Consider the following 15,616-nt stretch of genomic DNA (forward strand, 5'->3'; position numbering starts at 1 on the left):
TTCCATTATTCTTCTTTATTCCTACCCCAACCTTTATTCCAACCCTGATCCTGGGGATGGCTTTTTGATGTCAGGAACTGTGTCTCGTTTCCTTGTCTTTTCTAATATTCAGCACAGTGCCTAAAATACTAATGTTTACTGAATGACATATTTTTTGAGTATAAAACATAGGAAGAATCTGGGACTACTGTATAATAATCAAATCCCAAATTAAAATCTGTCCTTTGAATGCCAGAAACAAATAAATTCTCTCAATCAAAAGACAGAAGCAAAAGCAGAGTACACTCTATATTGCTTCTGTATAAAAGCAAGAATCTGTGAAGGAGGTAATTTCTCAATAAGACACTAGACGATATTCTATTGTTAAAGAATTTACCATTACCAGTCTTTCTTATAGTCAGTTTGGGTATATATTCCTGTCATATCTAGCTACATCTTTTCTTTTTCATGAACTTCTTCCAAAAACATTAAGAACAGTTCAAACATATCCTTAAGCTTACATTCCATAAAACCAATTTATAATTTTGAAAATGACTACCTTTAAAATCCCCCAGTTACTATTTTCTAAAGCAGGCAATAATGTTATGTTGTTTCTGCTAATTGATAGTGACATGGGTTTAGGATTTCCTTGTATAAGTATGAAAAAACTGCAATGGAAAATACTAGAAGATCATCTTTGCTTACTAGAAGATGATCTTTAAAGGTCACAGCAACTACTTTAAGTAATTTTACTATTTGAGTGATGTAAGAATCATGTAACTTTCCTTATAGAAGAAACTACATTTTTCAGGTTCAGAATTAATATAATTATGAAACAAAGATGGATAAATGTAATTATTTTGCAGTTGTGACTATTCTGGTTTCAGGGATATTGGTGGCTGTGTTAATGCTAATTATTTTTGAAACATTTCACACCTCAAGTCGAAATATGACTGTGGCTAATTTAGGTAATTGTTCTATGGTATGGTTCTCTTTGTTAAAACTGACTGTGGAGACAACTGTACTTGACTCTTGGCTTCTTAAAATTTGGTCGAGAAGACACAATTTATTTTAGAATTGCAGCTTATTAGAGTTGGAAAGAGTCTTAGGATCATCTGATTCAACCCAAACTTTCAGTGGCTAAAAGTGGTGTAAGAAGAAGTTAACATACCTAGCCAAGCTTCAGTAGTTGAAATTGGAAAGTGAGTGCATTTACACAGGGCTCATTTGTTACTGGATTTTGTAAGTAAAAACACATTCTTAGGTGAATAAACACCACTATTCACTGAAAAAAAAAAGTGCCTTTTCTTACAAAGTGGAAGGCAAAGTTAACATTGGCATGGGGTTTGCTAAGTACCAGGCACTGTTCTAAGCATTACTTTTCATTTGAGGTTGAACCATGTGAACTGCAAGAAGCACCAATAATTGACTATTTTGGCCCTACGAAAATAGGACTAAACAAATAGGATCATTCAACTCAAACACATATTAGTTCATTTAGTCCTCAACAATTCTATGAATTATCACAGATGAGGAAACTGAGGACAGAAAAAGTTAAATAATTTGCCCAAGGTCACAATGTGGCAAATGCCGAACCCCTCAGGAATTTTTCAGTGCAGGGTTCTCCCATAGCCAGGAATAAACCTTCCTAAAGGTTTATAAAGTTGATGGAGATCTGGAAACATGACTTTTTCCATTATACTCAGTTCTTCTGAAGAAGAACTTCCATTATACTCAGTTCTTCTGAAGATGTTGTCACAAACATAGACAAATTAAAAATCTACAAAGTAATATAAAATAATCAACCATTTTAGGATTGCTGTACTCTAAATGAAGAGTTAGCCAGGAAAATTTAGATATTAATGAAGAGTTTGGAGAATTCCTTCCATTCCATCTTGGAAGAGAGGTAAGTAATAAGAAAACTAATGTCTATATAGTTCAAGATTACATTCAGAAAGGTGTTTTATGGAAGTGAAAGTATGGTAATTATGATTAGGTTTTGGGACATTCCTACTATTATACACTAAAATTCACCAACTAGCTTTAGGAACTCAACCATCCACAGGCACACTGCCTTGTATCATAGATGATTAGTTTTATAATTATGTCTTTTTAGGTGGTAGCATCCTACACATGTAATGAAGTTCTATTAATACATACGCATCAAGACTGACAGACATAGTCTAGATAAAACATGCCACATCCCATGGGTTAGGAGAGTAAAATTTTAAATTTAGAAAAACACTCCCACATACACTTCTCCCACATTCACATTTGCTCCATTATGCTAAAGATGATGTTGTTTCAATTATGCTGTGATGCAATCAGTTGCTAACACATTCCGTTTACCACAATCAATGTAGAAATTGTCAACATTTCTAGGGATAAAAGTCTGACAGTCATTGTCTGACACTTTCCAGGCTGTTTCCTACCCCATGCAAGATGAATGATTCTGTCTTCTATAGACCTTCCCATTTAGTAGAAACTTTTAGTTATTATGTTCACCCTGAAGACTGTTATACTTTAAGTCAGTTCAAATTTGTATGGCTCTGCTAAAGTCATGTGGTTAACAGAATATAAAACCACAATGGGTGTCTTAATGCCAGCCTATGTTCTCCCCTACTTTTGGAATTAGAGATTGGCACATTTCTATCCTCACATAGACTTATGATTCAGTCACCCCAGAATTGTGTCTACTATGAAAGGATAATTTTCCTGCTTGATTGTCAGTCTCAGAAGTTAGTCACATCCTTTAGCATACCTCATTTCTTACTTATCCATTTTTACATCTGCTGTCTAAGAATTTGTCTATATCTAAAATCTGTGGTATGTCTTGAAAGGAGTTGGACAGATAGACTCTTTACTCTCAAAAATTATATTTCCTTTTATTTGTCATAAATTTAATTCTCAAGGTACTAGCCAGACTCCATGTAAGATATGGATACTATCTGGATCCTACCAACAATCTCTGTCACTTTAGAAAAATTATTCTCTTTGTCTTAGTGGACTCTGATGAGGTCATCTCTAAAATTTTTTCTACTTCTACTACTTTTGGTGCACCAAACAGAACTTGATATTTTTACATAAGGGATAGATGATGACCACAATGAAATTTCACACACAACTCAACTCAGGATTAGGTATTATTTGACAGTTCTAGAAGTAAATTTAAATGAAGGAAAAAAGGTAACAGTTTTTAGGAGATTTTTTTAATGAGTATATCCACTTAGTCTTTGTTTTCCAGTTTTAAGTTGCATACCACATTTTGATAAAAGTTTCTCCCCAACTTTGAGATGATTTCGAATTTTTGGTTTAAAATCTCTCAAAATCATTTCAACTATTAGTTGTGCTGTATATGTATTGCATTTTCCTTTTATGTTCATATAAACTTACTCCTTCAAAAAAATAAAAATTTATTCAGGCAATGAATAAGACTACCCAGGTCAGTGACTAATGCTCCTTTTGGATAGTCCAACTACTGTGTCTATATATATACATTTTTTTACTCCAATAAAGTCTTATTATTGAAAACCAATAACAAAAGAGTCTAAAGACTCCTTCACAAAATACAACTTAGTCTCTTTTTTCTTTTGTTCAAATCCCTACTTTGGACCTGAACACTTTTGTGGACTTCCTAGTTATCTATGATTAGGTTCATTTTTCTTTTAACAATATTCTTCTTTCTTTCAAAAGCCTATGGACTTAACAAATCTGCCCACAGGTATGCAGTATAACAAATATGCTAGGAGCTTCACAGAAAATTCCCAGAACATGGTATGCCAAAAAATTTGTTGTACCATTGATACTCACTGAACAAAAATGGGGAATGGGGAAATCCCTGAACAGCTATTAGCTATATTACACATATACACATGATTGTCTTTTTTCTTTTTTTCCTTTCTTTTTGGTTAGGAAAGTTGCTTCTAGTTCATAGGACAGAATCATATTAATACTGCATGATGTTCATCAACGAGTTCATGTCTTCATGCTTTTTATTATGTGAACAAGTATGGACAATAGCCACATGCAAAAAAAAAAATGAAGTTAGACCATTATCTCACACCATACACAAAAATTACCTCAAAATGTACTGAAGACTTTAATGTAAGATCTGAAACCATAAACTATATAGAAGAAAACACAAGCAAAACACCCCATGACATTGACTTCAGGGATGACTTTGGGGACTCAACTTCAACAGGAAGGGAAACAATATCAAAATTTAACAAATGGGACCAATTCAAAATAAAAAGATTCTGCATATTGAAATAAACTATCACTAAAATGAAAAGAAACTCTAGTGAATGGGAGAAAATAGCTGCACATCATCATACATTTGACAACGGGTTTATATACAATGTATACAAAAAGAACTCATTAACTCAGTAACAAGAAAACAGATAGCCCAATCAAATAATGGGTAGAGGGTTAAAAAGACACTACTCCAAAGAGACATACAGATGGACAATAGATACATGAAAAAATGCTTATCATCATCACTTATCATCAGGGAAATGCAGATCAAACCACAATGAGGTACCACCTCAAACTGTGTGAATAGCCCATAAATATGTACAAACAGAAACAACTAGTGTTCATGAGGGCGTGGAGAAAAAGGAACCCTCATACACTGCTGGTAAGAATGAAGGCTGGTCTGGGCCCTATGGAAAATATGGAGGTTACTTAAAATATAAGAATACATCTGCCATAAGATCTAGCAATTCTGTTCCTCTGTATCTATCTGAAGAAAACAAAACACTGATTTGAAAAGATATATACACACATATATGTATGTTCACAGCAGCACTATTTACAATAGCTGAGTTTTGGAAACAACATAAGAGCCCAAGGACAAATGAGTGGTAATGACAATGTGGTATATAATACACATAATGAAATACTACTCAGCTATTAAAAAAAAAAAAAGATGAAATTTTGCCACTGTGACAACAAGGATGGAAATGGAGGGGATTATGTGGAGTCAAATAAGTTAGAAGGAGAAAGACAAATACTGGGTAATTTCACTCATATGTGGAATTATAAAGAAACAAAACAAAGGAGCTGAAAAAACTAAAGCAGAACAAACCTGTCAGAACTCTGACAGCAGAACTGAAGCTACCAGAGAGTGAGGGTAAAGAGAGGGAATGCCCAGTAGACTATCATGGGGGACTATGGCTGCTTTGGTGGGCATGATGTGGTAACACACGTGATGTGGTAACACACCTAAATTATATACAGTGATCAATGTTACCTCAATTAAAAAATGTTTTCTATAAGCAAAAAATACGGAAGAAAATGGCTCAAGTAACTAAAACCAATAGAAATTAGAAGTAAAAAATGGAAATTCCTTACATCAGCATCAAAGATGAAAAACAGCTGGGCTTATGCCAACTAAATCAGACACTCACATAAATGCAAATTTTATTACAAGAATTATTTTGAAAGCAAACTAGACATTACAAGCATTTACATTTATTTACATTAAAATTTAGATAGAAAAAAAAACAGAAAGAAGAAAATGTACACAAAATACAATTTTTCCATCACTGAATTACAAGAAGTCACAATGGAAAAAATAGAAATGCACAGTTAATAAAATGGATGTAAATGGCACTGTCACTTTCTTAAGAACAGTCTTCTCTTTTTCATATAATTTTACTAAAATTTAAGGACAGACAACATAACTGAAGAACTGAAATTTGCTTTGGGTGAAATGATCTAACTTGCACTTTCTGTGTTTCCACTGCTGGACCTACCCCATCCAAGTTGTGCAGCTGAAGCTCAGTTACCTGCTGTTACACAAGGCAATAGGTGACAAAATCCTTCCTGTTTGATCCAGGTGAATTTTAGATCCTATCTCATTCTCAGGCTTAAATCTCATGGCTCTGTCATTGACTTCTACCTTAGATTTTCCCACAGGCTTTGACTGGCCTCTCTGCTCCCATTTCTAATGTCTTGGGATCTTTAAGAAATACAGCATCTCAGGTCCTGTCCCTGGAAGCATGGAGAAGCCAAGTGGAGTGAGCACACCAGAGAACAATGTGGCTTTGCAGCACTGGAAGTGATCAACAGTGACTGACCACTCTGACATGCTCCTGTTAGGTAGGCTGCAAACCCCTGTTTGGCAGGGGTAAGGGATACCCAAAGAAAAAGATGTCTTGGAATTCTGCAAAAAGCCTGAAGCTTTGGTTTTACATGCCATTTCAAACATAATTACAAGCTCAAGGCAAGTGTTTATGATCATTTATCTCATTTTGAAGTTGACAAGGTAATGTTTCCCAAATAGCCATTTCAAAGGGGGCTACTTCTGTGGCCTGTTAAAAATCTTATTGCTAAACCTTGAAAACCTGAATTAAGTTCACTGGTTTACTACAAACTTTAGTACAAACTGTGACTAATTTGAATAAAGCTGCTATGAAAAAGATCTTGGCTAGGAGAAAAAAAAAGCAAATTAATTTTTTCCTTCAAGTAACCAGCTAAGTTTGTGAAAACTACTATTTTTATCATATTTGTAGCTTCCAAGGTATATTTCAACATCAACAGTGGCACACTGGTTCTTCATTATTTAGGAAAATATCAGCTAGCAAACACTGGTATAAAGTGGTTTCAGTAAGTAAGAATGCATATTTAACCAGAGATGCCTAGAGAGGATAGGAAAGACATAAGAATTGCTATTACTCCTGGGAAAGACTGTTAAATAACCAGTCTGAATTACTGAGAAAAGGAAAGTTAACAGCCAGGTCTGTGATTAATCCCTCTCGAGGAATGATCTGACCTCATATCAAACTCCCTACAACTCTGAAGGTTGGTGGGGATCCTCTAATGAGGTCATTACTCATTACTAACCTAAGAATGGAGATTCCTTAGCCTGTTGTACCAGGTGTGAGGATTGCTCAATGTAAAATTTGTAATTCATCAACTACAGTTACGCTAAAAAATAAGAACTAGTCACTAACCCTATCAAGGGCTACTTAAGGGAATTTAAGCTGAAACTCCAGACATGGCAGCTTCTATACGCTGATGTGCCTGGTCTTCTCATCAGCCCTTTCTTAACCTTATTATCAGACACTGATGACTGGGGAAGGGCGCTGGAGATGCATTTACGTGTTTGGGGCCTCTGTAATATTACCACTGTGCTTCCTGTTAAAGCCAGAGGGAGGTAAACCAGCAACTTCTAAAAGTTTGACTGATAATTTTAACCTGGACTCACTATTTCAGTACTGCAACTGGCAAATTCCTTTCCTGCAAAAGTCATAATTTCTAGGTCTGGCTATCATTGAGTACACTTTGCACCTCCCTACCCACAAGGAAAACGAATATTGGCTTTTACTGTATTTGAGTTCTTGAAAGATTTTCTTTTATTCTATCCATATCATCCTGATCATAACCAAAAATCCTAGGTACCTGAGCCAATCTATTCCATACTGTTAAAGTGGGATTACTCCATGGGTTTTCTGATAGAAAAATGATGAGTATGTTAAAACAGTGACATGTAGCAGTGATTTCAATCCAATAGTAGACACTTAAAACAGTTTCTCCTAGAGTGATTCATATATTACAGAATCAATTGTCAAACATGGAAACTTTCTCAACAAATTCTTCTTTAATAACGGTATCTTCTTTAATAATGGTAATTGCATAGGCAATATAAGATAAAAATATCTACACAAGCATATTATCTCTTTAGTAAAAAAAAATAAATGTGCTAAGTAAAATAAGGTGGGTTAGGCACATCCAAGGAGTCACAGAGTGGCTTACACACAGCTATGATTTTAAGACTAATTTCATGACATCCTGTAAAATCATCAACCTTCTATTATATATTGTCTTATTTTTTCAATTTAATGTTCAAAAGGGAAAGAAAACATGCACCTTGAAATTTATGTAATCTGTTATTTATAAATAACAAACTTAACTTCTATAAAATACTATTTTATTTTACTTTAATTCATTACCAGCTAGTAGGTCTGCCGATGCTGATGAACTAGAAGCAGCCTGAGGTGCAGGTTGGGGTTCAGAAGCACTACTTCCAAATGCATCTACCCATTATCCATTATGCAGCAAAAAGTAAAAGAGTGTAAACAGTAAGTACAGTAAGTAACTTAAGTGTTCTGCAGAGAGAGGCATAGACAAGACGCTTTGAATGGTGAGCTAGAGTCCTATGGATATGTGAAATGATTGCATGAATTGAATTATGCTATGACCAGTTTATTCCCTCAAAAAAGAGCTCCAGAATAGTTAAGAGCTAATACCTTTGTAAGAATAAGAGAATAATTAAAAAAAAAATTTTAAACTAAATCCTGCCACCTATCAAAACAGGATCAAATTTTTAAGAACCTTGCCTAAAGATAATAAAATAGAATTTTGTAGTTTAGAACTTTATTAAACATTCAAAAATTTAACACATATCATTTAAGCAGCAGCAGCAGCAGCAGTCCTACTTAAACCTATAAGTCAAGGTTTGGTGTTATCTGGAACCAGCTTTGAGCCCTTTAATGTCGGAAACTGACCTCTTTGTACCCATCATGATGCTTCAATGTGCAATAGGTACTCAATGTTGGTTTAACTAGCTAATGGATGGTATTTTAAGCACAAAGCATACACACTGATGAAGAAATCATGTCAAACCTATATTTTTCCACTATAAATTTACTGCCAACAGAAGACATTAAATATATCATCCAAATGAGTAGTTCAAGAGTAAATACATCTCCCTGCTTTCAGATAGCACATAAAGGAAGAGGAGGATACTTTTAAATCAGTGAAACACCTTCCAGTTCTCTGAAAGGATTCTGAAACACTAAACTCAACATAAACAAACCCTACAGAATAATGTGTGGCATCTCCAGCTTAAGCTTTCGGTCTTGACTGGTTTATCTGTTTTCATTTCTGAATTATCTAGATAATGGGTATATTGCTTTGAAGGACTTAGAATGTGGATTTAGCCAACAGATCAATGTCACTGAAGAAGACGAGTAGAAGGAATTCCAATCAGCTCATTATATATTAGGATGAACAAAAAGTTAAAACACAAGGATTTCAAATGGAAATTATCTGTTTTTGTTACATCATGCATTTAAAATCATGATGAATTATGAGAATGGATAGGATGATGGCAAAGAAATGGAAAAGATCTTAAAAACTTAAGTTTATATTGTAGATATGGAAATGACAGAGTTAAAAGAAAAAGTGATAAAATGCAGTGAAACAGAAGATCTAAAAAAGATCTAAAAACTACTCTGAGGAACAAAAAAGATTCTATATGTGAAGAAAAGGAGAAATACGCACCTCCAAAAAGGTCTATCACACCTGATGAATCCACCTTTGCTGGAGAGGCAGTGGTTGCAGGAGATGGGGCTGCAAATGCATCCACTGCAGTGAAGCAGAGAACAGGAGAACTGCATGTCACCCAAAGGAAAATGAAACCCCAAGCTTTGACAAGTGGCTTCTTGCGATGCCAGGTTTAACTCCAGGCAGTAAGATTGCACACAATCTTAACCGGTAGGGAAAAGCACAAATGGATTTTAAAATGCACACTTTCTATATTAGAGGTTTTAATATGAAACACAAATTTTCTTGCAGCAGCTTTAGATTTGAAAAGTTAACCCTCATCAGTTGGTGATGGGCCAAAGAATGAGATTTTTCTTAAATGTGAAGTTTAAGTTTAAAAGAACTCAAGACAAACCCACATGCTTCTATGTCCACCTCTCTACCTGTAACCCCCACAGGACATCTCTGAGTGAAGGCTTGACTAAGGCAAAAGCACTCACCGGATAGGAGGTCAGCAGTGAGAGAACTCTCAGGGACAGGAGAGGCCCCTTGTGGTGGAGAGGAGAAAGCATCTTCCGAAAGTGAAACAAACCAAAACCAAGCAGAAGTAAGTAGAAAGCTGAAATCAAAGTCAAAAATCTAACAAATGCATTATCACAGATGAGTACACAGAGCTTAATCACATAAACATGTAAGAAAACTAACGTACAAAAAGGGTTGCTTTAGCTTTACCTGTACCAAACAGGTCTATGCTAGGAGCAGCATCTGGCTTAGGCGCTGCGGCGACTTCAGGAGCAGCCTCAAATAAATCTAAGACCAAGAACACACAGCCTTTACTCAACTTGACAAATGAGCCTGAAAGCAACATCACTTTCCAATTCTGAATTGGCACTTGAGAGAATTGTGAGAGAAGAAGCAAATGGTTTCTAGAGAACCATTAAAATACACAGTATTCATGCAATCATAGTTGTGTATGCAGTATATCTCAAGTACCAGAATTCAATCCACCAGATGGAAAGAGGTCAACAACAACAACAAAAAATTACCACCAAAGATATCTAGAGCAGGAGGAGCGGTGGTGGTGGTGGCTGAGGTGGTGGCAGTGGTTGCAGCGGCGGTGGTGGTGGCAGCGGTAGTGGCAGCAGTGGCAGCTGCAACGGCGGGAGCAGGAGAAGGAGCAGTGGCGGGAACCGGAGGGGCTGTGCTAGCTGTAGGGGTAACTACAGGAGCACTGGTCTCAGGTGGCTTCATTGCAAAGAGGTCCAGCTCGGGTGCAGCCTCTGCACTACCTTCAGACGGGGCAAAAGGGTCTTTTGGAAAGGAAAGTGGAGACACATACATCATCAGTAAGGAAAGGCACAGGAGACAGGAGTCATAACTATGGGTAAGAGACACCTGACACAGGTATTTACACACTAGCTAGGTATTAGGCTGCTTGTATTGAACTACTATCTTATTAGCAGGGGTCAGAGATTAGGATGCTTTTCTAAAGAAAAAGGAAAATTCAGTGGGGACCATTAAGTTAAGAAACAGATACTTCAAAGGTACTGTATGTCTAGGATCAGAGATTGTTATTCACCAAAACCTCAATCTGGTTCAGTTTGGTAGCTCTGAAATGCATTTAAACATGCCTATATATTGGAACTCGGTGTTACAAGAGAGTACAAATAGCATTAGAGGAAAAAAAAAAAACATTAAGAGGGCATACTTGCACTGACAAAAATTGTCAATCTTGAGAAATTGTCAATTTTGATAAGTATGCACTTCATTGTCTTAATGTTTTAAGTGCCATCATTATTTATTCAGTTAGGATGAATGGTACTTTATACTCAAAAGAAATTAAAATTAGAAAAAAAAAAAACAAACAGATGGCCACATCTAACTACAGGGGCTTTACAACAGGACAGTAAAACAACAGACTGGCTCATGACTTTAAACCCACCATTTCCTGAACATGCATCAAGTGCTGCTGCTACGGGGGTTGGGGTAGCTGGTGCGGCGGCCCCTTCGGATGCTGCAGGGGCCTCCCCAGGAGAAGCTGCAAAGGCATCTTGGGTGCAGTTTTTAAAACAACAGAAATTAAAGGAATAAAAAGAGAAGAAAATATAGTAAAAGAACCAAGTTAAATTGCGAAGAAGGCTCCCTTATACAACATGAATTTCTTAAATGCATTTTTATGGCTCATGCACTGTTTGCAGTCACAAAACAATGATTCTTCGTGCCCCTTCATGTTAGTTACATGTAAGTAGTACAACAGTGACACTGCTGCGGCTTATCAGGATTCAAGGGTAACAGGATTCTCATTGTATAAGGGCTCTGAGAAGCATGTTTTATGTATCATTAGAAATTAATGGATGTGAAAATTAAAACACAAAAATGACTTATAATGTAATTTAAGACATTAAACTTTCATGTCCTGGTAATACTCATTCACGATGTTACTATGATGTCTGTGCCTGGTGGTTTCTAGCAAACAAGGATAACTTCTTTAATGCTAATAAAATTAAATAATTATAATTAAATAATTATCGTTAAATTTTTACACAGGCAAGATTATACTGTTAAAATGAAAGGTCTGCTAAGAATTTATAGAATTTAAGTGTTCGTTATGTCTGAGAAGCATTTTCAGACATAACCAAGGATTTGTTTTAAAGCAATAAAGAGAGAAAAAAAATCAGAGGATGGCACCATAATGCCCTCACTTCAACTCATACTCTTGTTTTCAAATATTGTGTCACTCTAGTTATTGGGAAAATGATTTATTTTCAATAGTTTAAAAATAATCTCATTTGTATTACTTTTATTACACTACAATTTTATCACTGTCGTAAAAAATTCATGACATATAGATGGCCCCAGTATATAAGTGCACACTTATATATGACTGATATGTACTAGTAATTCCCAATATGTTTCTGCAACAAATGTTTTAATTATGACAGAAATTGGGACTTTTCTAAGAGGTTCTAAGAACTCTGAAGTTCAAAAGGCAAGAGGTCTTCCATAAATATGACTTGCTTGGTAGAAGCACCTCTTGGAAAGCGGGTACTAACACCCACTTAGAGATCTGCTAGACTTTTTATCCTTAAAAATAATGCCTATCCCAATATCTATTAGGATTCCCTAGAACATTGTTTCTCTGGCCGCTAAGAAGAATTTGTCAAATGTGCTTGGGAAATACTCTATCTCCTTTCTTGAAGATTTACAGAGCATATTAAGTTGTCAGACGTCCTATAGTCAAGACACTCATTTTTCAGCTTAACCAGGCATATTCCAACTGATTTGTACATTTAGCAATGTTCTGAAGCCCAGTGCTAAGTGGATAACAAACATTCAATTAGAGATTTCTCTTATGTTAAAAGGTCCTTACAAAAATACAAATATCTCTGGAAGGGACAGTGGGTCAATCAGTTATTGATATCTTATAGATTTATTTGATCTGCTTGCTTGCATTAGCTACACTGAGGGAATATGTAATTATAGTGTCATTTTACTATCTCCCCTTTGTAGATAAAAGAACATAAGCTGGAGAGTCTGAATGACTTCCAAGGTCACACAGATAGTGATTGGCAGAATCTGTTAAGTAAGTTGTCTCATTGATGTTTGTGTATTTAGCCACTAGTTTGTACTGCTATAAACTGTGCCCCATGTTACTGTACTACTCCTTCCTTGATGGCTGGAATAAACAAACACCAGTTATAGCAGTGCTAGAGGTCAAATACAGAGTCCAGATGAGCTGGACTCTTTTCTCACTTATGTGTAAGTAGGTGAAACCCACATGTAAAGCTGTGTCTTTAGGAGAGGTGTTTTTCCATTCCTATCATGAAGACATCTCATTTTCAGTGCTCCTTCTGTTATTTAAAAGAAAACACTATAAACTTATCTACTCCTCTCAAAACTTCTGTTAGAGACAAGAGCCTCAGTTTCCCACTGTTAAGTCTTCCTAGCTCAACAGACAGAGATGTGAATCAGTGAGATCATGGGTGAGTCCAGCCCCAGCCACTGTCTGACTGTACCCACCAAATGGACCCTGAGCAAGAACTCAAACTTAATCCAGGTGGGCCCCCAGAACTGTGAGAGATAATAAAATTTTGGTGTAGTTAAAAACAAAACATTCAGACCCAGCTTTTTTCATTATTAATGGTAGCATTATTCTTCAGTATTAAAAATGTCAGTTATTTCCAGCTGCTTCTCTTTCCCTTGTTACCCATTTGCAGTTCATTTCTACATACTGCCAATTTTCAATCATTGGCATTTCCTGGAAATCTATGTTCCTGTTGTTCTAGAATTGTGGACTGAGTCCAGGCTTTAACAGGAAAAATGCTGCTAACAGTGCTGCAGGCTTTTGTTCCTTCTAGCATTCTAGGAAGAACTGTCTCTCAAACGTTTAATCATGTGACTACCTTTTAAAAATATTCTAATAGCTGTCATCTTTCCCATCCTGAACAATTGTCCCCGTTTTTTTCTAATCTTATAAGCTACCTTTAAATCACATACTTTGCACAAAGGTTTCAATCACTCTCAACAGCCCAAGTCACCATTCCCGTTCCTCTGGTTTCCTCATGTCCCAAGTGATGAGTCTTAACATGAATCTAGTTGGACATGTGTATATTTAAGTTCTTGGTTTAAGGAAGGTTGGTTAACTTAGCTTGTTAAGCAGCTTGGACTAATAAAGTCAGGCTTGTGAGGCAAGTGTGCTGGCTTTCCTGTCACTTGGTTTCATGCTCACAGATACCATCTTGATAAAGGTTTACTCACAGGTTGACAAGGCTGACTCAAGGGTGCCCTGGTCTGTATGGAGGAATTAGCATCTGCTTGGCTCTAGTGCTTAGGAAAACCCTGTGTTGTTACAGACTAATGTGCTATTATTAGTAAAGTTTGCATAAGTGAAAAACAAAATGTTTTAAAGGATTCGATCTTTTCATCAATATCTGTAAGTTTAACTAAGTTTTTAAGCACAATACTGACTTACAGTCTTGTTCTGCAGGACCACAGAAAGCAGACTTTATTTTTTTAAAAGTTTACTTTAAAAAATAAAGCATTTAATAAACATAATGCTTCTGACAAAGCTATCTTAATGATTTACATTGAAATGATTAAAATGTTATGTGGGTATCAACCTGAATACTTAAAAATAACCACTTTCTATTTTCAAATTTTTAATAAAATACATAATTAAAACACACAAAAATTAATGTTTTAACATTTCATAACAGTGAAATTAAACAAGTAGCTAACTTTTATAAATTAAAACTCACTATGTTTATTTCTAAAGGAATCTACTGAGGAATGCTGTGCTACCTATATAAAACATGCTGTAAATGCCTTAGGAGGATGTTTTAAAATAAAGTTATAGCAACAGAATAAAGAACTCTATTTTTCAAGAGTTCTTCCACTTGCCCATTTTAGACATACCAAAAAAAAAAAAAGACATACAACACAACCAAAGATATTTCAGTTTAAGTTTTTACTTAAAATCCTGTCTCTAAATGATTCCATCTCCAGTGAAGTGACCAAAAAGGATATTGCTGAAATCACAAGGATAGTCCCATTTTTTGGCACTAACATATGCTTTTCTATAGTACACTGTCTTTTAAATTTGCATTGAAGGGTAGAAAGAATGCTATCATGAAAATATTTCTAAACACACATATTTCTCTGCTTGACGAATGTAGTCAAAGCAATAATAACTGATCAACACACACAGCATAAGAGCACAAAGAATATTTCAAAGAAATATCTTAGGCTTAACTATTCTAGAGAGCCATGAGGGAAGCAAGATGGAGCTGATTTCTTTGAGGCAATTTAGCTCTTCCCAATTGGACTGAAAAACAAAAATCTAAAGGTATACAAATGTTTAAGCACAAAATTATTATCCATCCTATCCACATTCTCCTTGAGTTTGTTTGTTTGTTTGTTTACAAAGGCCTATGACACTATTGGTGCTTTGGTAGTGGGAGAGCTACGATGAGCAGGGGTAAGGGGAGAAATTGTATTATGTCAAAATCTTAATAAAGATGTAAAACAGTGGTACTTCATTAAGAAAACAAATGCATATAAGAAACTCCCCATACCCAATATTAAAAATGGGGGGAAAAGAATGGGGTCAATAAGTTTATTTTATACATTTAAGCTAAAACTTTAACTTGTGGTCTCAAAAGTTAAAGAAGCTTAACTGAAAAATTAATTTCCTCTAGTGGATGACCCTTTATAATAAGTAATTCAAGAGTCTGAAAACTCCCTCTTCCTACTTTTTTAAAAATAGGTGCCCAGTAATAGCAACAGCAATGCATCAGAGCAGCAGCAAATACCCTGTGCAAAACAGTGGCAACTGTGCTGTGTCCAGTGCCTAGCTCATTGCCTTAGA

At 35.6% G+C, this 15,616-nt stretch overlaps 1 protein-coding gene across 16 annotated transcripts in view; it reads right to left on the bottom strand.

Moving 5' to 3' along the window:
- Positions 1–15,616, bottom strand: part of SNAP91 (synaptosome associated protein 91) — a 125,845-nt gene that overhangs the window by 24,543 nt on the left and 85,686 nt on the right. For 9 of the 16 annotated variants that reach the window (XM_054699001.1, XM_054699000.1, XM_037520032.2 and 6 more), the window contains 4 exons: positions 11,192–11,299; positions 10,296–10,559; positions 9,982–10,059; positions 9,750–9,821 (listed from right to left, as the gene is read on the bottom strand). The exons of 5 other annotated variants lie outside the window; for them this stretch is intronic. In XM_054699001.1, the coding sequence (XP_054554976.1) occupies positions 9,750–9,821; positions 9,982–10,059; positions 10,296–10,559; positions 11,192–11,299 (522 nt within the window). Of the gene's footprint in view, positions 1–7,934; positions 8,019–9,267; positions 9,352–9,749; positions 9,822–9,981; positions 10,060–10,295; positions 10,560–11,191; positions 11,300–15,616 lie in introns of all 16 variants that reach the window. 2 more of the 16 variants (XM_037520042.2, XM_054699002.1) reach the window with 2 other exon arrangements.

The sequence above is a fragment of the Talpa occidentalis genome, unplaced genomic scaffold (genome assembly GCF_014898055.3).
Source record: "Talpa occidentalis isolate TD23 unplaced genomic scaffold, MPIMG_talOcc4v2.1 talOcc4.2, whole genome shotgun sequence".
NCBI lineage: Eukaryota > Metazoa > Chordata > Mammalia > Eulipotyphla > Talpidae > Talpa > Talpa occidentalis.